This window comes from Populus alba, chromosome 5 (assembly GCF_005239225.2).
Source record: "Populus alba chromosome 5, ASM523922v2, whole genome shotgun sequence".
Taxonomy (NCBI): domain Eukaryota; kingdom Viridiplantae; phylum Streptophyta; class Magnoliopsida; order Malpighiales; family Salicaceae; genus Populus; species Populus alba.
In genome coordinates, this window is record NC_133288.1 from 20197379 (window position 1) to 20205454 (window position 8076).

Genomic DNA, 8076 nt, shown 5'->3' on the forward strand with positions numbered 1-8076 from the left:
CCATGGTTTAAACAAAGTGGAAGAGCCCGTCAAGAAGCCAATCATGCTAGTTGTGGGGCAGAAGAAAAGGTTGAGAAGAGAAGAGCTATCTATCCATCTCTAGCTCTTTGCATGCCTTTACCATCCTCAAAGCTTTTTAAGCTTCTCAATCTTCCAGGCCTTCCATAAGCCAGCCGTCCTTTTAATATCATGATTCCATTCAAATTAAGGTCCTTTCTAGGGTTTGGGTGTTTTATAACAGGAACAAAGGAAAAGACAGAAAGTGCCAGCGTCATCCCTTCAAAAGAAAAATTATTAAAGAAATACTTGTAAGTAAAGAGAGAGTAAAAAGAAAGAAAAAAACGTTTGAGTGGGGTAGGGATTCTTCTTCCTAGCCTTCGCTTGCCTCTCTCTCCTGAGTACAATCGCTCCTTTTTAAAAAGAAATTGTATTTTTCATACCATTATTATTTTTTTCTTTTTTGTATTTTCTATAATTTGCCACCCCCATCCTCGGTCCGCCACTGTAATCATAACCTCCTGTACATGTTATCTAGAAGAGAGATACTGATTATTTCTCTTTCGATTATTTTTTCTCCTCTTTCCTTTATATAGGCATAAATAGACAGAAAGGCGAGTTATTGGGTAGTAAAGGGTTTTTAAGGAAAAACAAACTTGCTGTCTGGTCTTTCTATGTTTTATTGCATGGTGAACCCTCTCTTAGCTAGCTTATTAGTTGATGATCTTTGAGAGGGAGAGAGAAGTTAAAGAAAGATTGGAAAGAGATATATCTGAATTGTGCTGCAGATTTGCTCAGAGAAGCAATCCATGGTTAGATAGCGACTCGGAGAATAACCCATCATGATCACCATCTCCTCACGAGATTTTGGTTTTGCTACCCAATGAATGATGCCTTTCTGCGTCTATAATTCACTGCCACCTGTTCATCAACAAAACTTTGTTTAGTTTAGTTGTGTCCAAAGCTGAGGATTCTCTATTTCTGGCCTTGGTCTTTCATCTTGTTGTTGTTTCTTCAGGAGTGCAAAAGTGAACACTTGAACAAAGGTTACTCCAAAGAAAAGTGTTAGCTAGCACGAAATATATCAAACAAAACAAAACAAAGTGGTATCACTTCTTTTTTTTTCTTTTTTTGGAGTTTTCTTCTTCACGGATATGTTCCCTGCAGCCATGTCCAACTCAACTTCTTTGTCTGAAGAAGCTAGTGTCTCTTCTGGCACCAGAGTTCAAGAATTTTGTAGCTTAAATCCACTGGCTTCAAACTTCTCTCCTCTGCAGCAGCAGCAGCAGCAGCAACAAAAGATCATCAAGAAGAAGAGAAGCTTACCAGGAAACCCAGGTAGGTTTTTCATTTAGACCCTCCAATCTTGTTTCAGACAATTTTTGAAATTCTAATACCATAATATAGAAAATGGTTTCTTTATATATGATCTTGCAGACCCAGATGCTGAAGTGATAGCATTATCTCCAAAAACCTTATTGGCTACCAATAGATTTGTGTGTGAGATCTGCAACAAAGGGTTTCAGAGAGATCAGAATCTTCAGCTTCATAGGAGGGGCCATAATCTTCCCTGGAAGCTGAAGCAAAGAAACAGCAAAGAAATTAAAAAGAAAGCTTATGTTTGCCCTGAGCCTACGTGTGTTCACCACCATCCTTCAAGGGCTCTGGGTGACCTTACAGGTATCAAGAAACACTATTGCAGGAAACATGGAGAGAAGAAATGGAAGTGTGAGAAATGCTCAAAGATCTATGCCGTTCAATCAGATTGGAAGGCTCACTCTAAAACCTGTGGAACAAGAGAGTATAGATGTGACTGTGGAACACTTTTCTCCAGGTAAATTTCTCTTTTTTTATTCCTTCCTCTAGTCTTTTTATTTTGGGATTTCAAATTGAATATTTTTTTTCCTTTCTACACTTACGTTGGTCTCAAAGTCCTATGCTCCCTTCTTTACTTGTTTTTGATGTTTTACAGTTATGCACGCACTTTATATTTTGGATTCTCTTGGGATTCAAAGAAAATTTTGATCTTCTGTTTAAAGTGGGAAGTCCCATGTCTTCGCGATGGTCTTTGTATTTTGTTTCAGTCTGTTCTGTTTTTGTGGTTTGTGTTTTTTTTACAAGAGTGGTAAGCTCTGCATGGAATAATATATCTGGAGCTTAAATGCATTGGCAGGTATATCATAGACGTGGACACCATTAATACAAGTGTCTGTTACTGCTAAAACCATAAGAGTAACTGAAAGCAAAGCTTCTGAAATCTGAACCTGCCAATTTCAAATTTTGAAAACAACAAACAAGACACTAAAGAGAACAATCCACTTAAATCTTTTGTTTTATGTATTGTTTTGTCTTTTAATTCAGGACGAGTCAGCTAAGTATATTCTTGCCTGGGGGTTCTGTGTAAATCGTCGTCATCCAGATTGTTTAAAAAAAGTTGGATCAATGCCATATTGCATTTACCTCGAAGGGTTTGACGTGCATTTTTTAACCGTGATTCTTCTTTTGGTACTTTATAAATTGAGTGATGACTGCAGTCTCAAAACAATGATGAACATCTGCTCTTGTCCAAGAAAAAGGTGAAAAGAAAGCTCTTAATTTGCTTTGGGGGGTTTTCATATGGATGAGTAAGAACCGTGATGATTTCTTTCCCTTGAAGAATGCTATGATTCACTTGCAGAAAATGCTGAAACTCTGACCTTTCATCATGACAAAAACTGATAAATCTGCAAAGATATCTGATGTCCTAATTTGCTTTCATTTTCTTTCATAAGCATTATACAGCTTTTGGCCCTTTTGGGGGTTTCAACTTTGAATTGCATATCTTTGTTACATGCATGAGCTCAAGTTTCAAAAGTCATTTATGTCATCGTTGTTTACCAAATTCTTGAAATTTTGAGCCTCTTTACCATCCAAGACTACTATTTCTGCATGCATAAACACCAATCAGCTCTCTCTCTCTCTCTCTGCACTTTAGTTTTGACCAAAAAAGATGGTTTTACTTTAGTGTTTTTGCTATAGCTTTATGGCAATCATGGCACGCACGGTCTTGTGGTCTGTCACCCTTTGAAGGAGTGCTACAAATTAAGATGAAGTAAATTAATCAAATTAATTACCTTTAATTAATTAGAATAATCAAATTCACATCAATATATCCTTATGATCTTCCTCATTCACCTTTTTTCCTGTTTTGGCTACCCTCCTCCTCAGCATCGTGATAAGAAAAACATAATATACATTCGTATTTAGAAAATCATGCTCTACATGCCCTCTGCGGAAAGTTTAGTTTAATTAAATAAAAGAACGTGGTGTTAATTGAGGTTTGAACTCCTAATCACTTTATATGTAACTAAATCAAAGAAATGTACACTCGATAACTAATTAAGAACTTAAATAGTTAATTACAATGTCAAAAGTAGTTTTTAGAGTAGTATTTTCTAAAAACAATAATCAAATGTATTTAAACTAAGAAGTTCCTTCATCAATTATCCTCCTTTTGTTAATCATCAAGTATCAATCACAAATTTATTTTGGTTTGTGATGATAGTGTTCACTGATAATCTCTTTATGTGCTTGCATTGTTGAAACTGCAGGAAGGATAGCTTCATAACCCACAGGGCATTCTGTGATGCATTAGCTGAAGAAAGTGCAAGACTCTCAGCTCACCAGCTAATCTCCACAGATCCAAATGCCCAAGCTCTCCTCCTTCAAGCACACCCCATTTCTCTCTTCTCCGCCCCTAACCCTACTCATCAACAGCAAATCTCCCTCACTTCTGCTTGGGACCCGTCTCGCCATCACAACCCTAATAGTAATAACCACCAAAACCCAGTTCACATCAAGCCTGAAACTCACAACCATTTTCAAATCCCTCCTCCACTTCTCCAAGAACCACCACCACCAGCATTGCCTAGCCACAAGGGTTTGTTAGCCTCAACCTTCCAAAGCCTATCAAATGCCGCCACGTCATCAGCAGCATCACACCACTTGTCAGCCACTGCACTCCTTCAAAAGGCTGCAAGTGTGGGTGCCGCTCAGACCTCAGTGGGCCACAGCCAAATGACCCAGCTGGACATGGGCGAGTTGGGATCAGCGGGCCAGGTTCATGTCAACTCAGCGAGTCACGTCGCCCAGGGTCCTAACTATAACCTTAACAGCCTTGCCACGTGGCAGAAGAGTGACCGCCTGACAAGGGACTTTCTGGGTCTGACCGGTGAATGTGGGGATGATCATGGCCATGCTGCGAGTAATACAAATGGGAGTAGCGGGGGTGTTAACGCTAGCATGAATGTGAGGGAAATCCTAACGTACACAGGGGGTGTAGGGTTCCACCAGCAGCAATACAATGAGAGAGACCACTCACTGCTGAAGCCCCACGGTGGTTTTGGATTCGCTCAGCCTTCTGCCTCTAAAACGTGGGGTGATTGCTAGAGAGCCCCCAAAAGTAAAAGGGGCTAAATGGTAATTCCATTTACTCCCTTCAAAATGATCAAGTGCCCCTTGTCTCCTAGCCGCGAGAATCTAATGAAGGTCTTTTTTTTAAGAAATTAAGAGCCTTTCTTATGCCATATATATGATCAACCTCATCTTTTATGCAGCAGCTTCACAGCAACATTTTTTTTTTTGGGTTATCTCTCTTAATTCAAGAATATGCTATTAGCCATTTCCCATCCTGCTTTTCTGTTTTTATCCTTTGCCCTCCTCTCTAATGTTAGATTTAGTTATGGTGATTAAGAGGATGGTGGCTTCCTTGTAATTTTGCTGCGGAAAAATCATGTCACAAGCAGAATATAAAGATGTGCGGTAATAATGGAATTCCGTGGGATTTGTTTTTCTTGGCTACTGTTTTTTATACCATTTCCTTGAGGACTTTTCCCCCTCTCAATCTAGACAGCTATACGTACATGAAGGTCCCATGTCACTTGTTGATTTCTAGGGTTTAGGCTTGTAATTTTGGAGGATCATATCTAGCTGATTGAAAGATCTTGCGTTAGAATTGAGAAGGGTTTAATTTTAAACCAAGGGATTCTTCTTTTGGAACTCGTTGTCAGTACTTTTGTGTTGTTCAAAGAATATACAAACAAAAGTGGGCATAGGAGACAACTACCACTCATAGGCCTCACTGGCCCTATGCTAACCATTATGATCTTATTATGAACAAAAAGTTTATCTTTTTTTTTTGTTGGTTCAACTCTTTAGGCCCCCCAATCCCTTTCACGTTAACTTTAACTTTAATGCTATAAACATATTTATCTCACGTTTGTTTTTTTTATTTTAAATATATTTTTTAAAAAAATTAAAATATTTTTTAAAATTATTTTTTTCATGTTTTTAGATTATTTTTGATATTTTAATGTTAAAAAAAAATAATTTCTAATGTCTCAATCCCGCCACATGTTTGGTAATTGCAATTAAAGTTGTACTTAATTCAAGCTTAACTTTGTGATGTTAAGATTAATAACCATAAAATATGATTGTTTAGTAATTGCAATGAAAGTTGTACTTAATTCAAGCTGAAAAATATGATCATAAAGCGATCATAAGTAGTTTTTAATTATTATTGTCTTATCTTGGGTTATAAAAAAAAATATAATTTCGAATATTTCCTATTTTGAAAACACGTAAATTTTGTTTTTTTATTTTTTTATATTCCATTATGTAACACATATGTCGTCTAATATAAATATTTCGAATATCTTCTGTTTCGAAAACACATCAATTTATTTTAAAATTTATTATCTTTGTTTTCCCAACCAGGCCCCTTTAAGAGGTTAATGTGATTGCATGTTCCGCTGGGTGAAGGAATAAACTCGGATCGTTCATGTTAATCAAGCAAAGAAACCTTTTTCTCTATATACAGTTAACGATGAATAATGCTAACGGCAGCATATATGGAGGTTCCAGACCTCCAGGTGAGAAGAGACGACACTTTGTATGTGCAAGGAATGGGAATTACGATCCCACCCTCCATTACCAGTAAAAAACAGTGCATGAAAAATGGAGGGGTTTAAGCTTTAAGAAGAGGAGATGTTCTGGAAAATAATATTATGGAGCAGGAAGACGGTACTGCATAATCAAGAAGTGGCAGATGAGGTAAGCATGCATATTGTCGGTGGAGGGCCTTGCCTTGCACCCAAGAAATTTACGAATGTGTCCTTTACCCCCCACCCAGAAGACAGTGATAGCCCAGTGGTCATTTTTCAGATGTCTCCTTCAAGTTTCTTGCAATAATTCTCGTGATTTATCTGGAGAAAAAATAAATAATAATCCTTCCGACTCAATTTTAGCCAATCTACAGGGCCATAGATATACTTAATGGCGCAATCGTCTCTCGGTTTATAGAATTTAGGCACGTTAAACTTGATGATTCGTTAAAAAGAAGAAGAAAAAAAAAGACATCAATGGCTGCTTCTGCTATCGAGATTTGGTCAAATTCGGCCACCCTCCTGTCGGGGAACTGATCCAGCGGAATAAATAAACAAAACAAGTAGCATATAAAGCCAATCGCCTCAGCAAGACTTTTATTAGGATACAGAGTTTTTTCTCTTAATTTTCTTTCTTTCCATTGGAGGCAGAAAAGAGGGTGTCGAGGTATTTGTATTTGTAGAGATGTTGATTGATTTGTATTTGTATATGATTTCCTGTAACATAAAATAATGTAGATGTTTGTTAGCACTTTTTCCATACAAATTCACAATAACGTAATCTATATATATAATCATACCTCATGTATTTTGGATTTTTACTTTTTTATTTTTATTCTAATTCTCAATGTGTTTGGTGTTATATATAATAAATGATATTTTTTAAAAGTATTTTTCATCTAAAAATATATTAAAATTTTATTTTTTATTTTTTATTTTTTTTTTTTTTTTTTTATTTTTTAAGCATTGCATTAAAAACACTTAAAATTATATTAATTTGAAATATTTTAGAAAAAACACTTATACAAAATAAGTTAAGTGTTTGTTTGGGACAAATTAGAGTTTTTAAAAATTTTGATTTTTTTAAATTAATTTTTTTATATTTTTAAATTGTTTTGATGTTAAAAATAAAATTTTAAAAATATTATTTTAATATATTTATAAATAAAAATATTATTTTAAAATGCAACATTAGGTGAAAGTAATTCTAATACCCCTTTTCTGCCGGTGACGGGTTTCGGCGTCCTGTAATTACACGCCGAATGAAAAATTTGCAATGAATAAAACTCCGTTCAGCTTTCGTCCAAATGACACCAGTAATTTCAAATTCAACAGCTAACCCGAAGTGGCCTTTTGTAGCTCAATACAATCTATATTAGTGACTAATATTGGAAAATCTAGCCTGGAAGTACTGGTATTCTTTTCTCCTTTAAACCAAAAAAAAATAAGCTTTTTTTCCGGATAACATCGAATATTTGTGGCAACTCATAGGCTTATTATAGCTAGACCTTTTACTTTACAATGGGATATATAAAAAAAAAAAAATCCTACTGCCTAGCTCTGAGGGAGTCAATAATGTTTTTGAATGAGTCCAGTTTTCATTTGTTTACATAAACTATGCTAAAATGGGAATCCTTGAACCTTCTGACGAAATTTCAGGCAAGTCCCTTTTTTTCTTCTCTCTTCTATCAAATTCCCATCAAGGATTCAAGAGATAGAAGCAGTTTCCAAGAATTTCTTTTTCGTCAATCATCACTCTATGGGTACTAGGGTTTTTTTTTTTTTTTTTTTGTGATAATATCAAAGAAATGTAGCCTTTTCTAAAGAGGGGTGTAGATGGATGCAAAACCTACTACAAGCGTGAGTAAAAAAAAAGGCTACTAAGTTGATGGCGTATGTGTATTTGTGCGAGTGTGGTGGTGGTCCGAGACGTAGTGGTACTAGACCAAAAGATAAAAAGAAGAGAAGAGAAGAGAAAACGAAAGAGAAAAAATGTCAACGGTTATGCAAAAGATACTCGATACAACTTTGAATTACATATCTTCGTCGAGTCTTCTTTCTTCGATGACCTCCTTGGCGCCCTTTATCAATTTCTGTGCGCGTCCCCATGTTTGATAGAGCCTTTGATTGGCAGCTTAACCAACAGCATTAACATTCC

General features: G+C 36.0%; 1 protein-coding gene across 1 annotated transcript; it reads left to right on the forward strand.

The window, feature by feature from the left end:
* The first annotated feature begins 314 nt into the window (after positions 1-314).
* LOC118061649 (protein indeterminate-domain 12) lies at positions 315-4834 on the forward strand. Its single transcript, XM_035075158.2, has 3 exons — positions 315-1335; positions 1435-1831; positions 3588-4834. Exons 1-3 carry the CDS (start codon positions 1152-1154, stop codon positions 4423-4425), a joined length of 1419 nt encoding a protein of 472 aa, XP_034931049.1. The 5' UTR covers positions 315-1151; the 3' UTR covers positions 4426-4834.
* Positions 4835-8076: the final 3242 nt, after the last annotated feature.

Coding starts and splice junctions, on each gene's coding strand:
- LOC118061649 (XM_035075158.2), top strand. CDS start 1,152: ATGTTCCCTGCAGCCATGTCCAACTCAACTTCTTTGTCTGAAGAAGCT. Junction 1,336..1,434: donor AAGCTTACCAGGAAACCCAG/GTAGGTTTTTCA, acceptor ATGATCTTGCAG/ACCCAGATGCTGAAGTGATA. Junction 1,832..3,587: donor TGTGGAACACTTTTCTCCAG/GTAAATTTCTCT, acceptor TTGAAACTGCAG/GAAGGATAGCTTCATAACCC.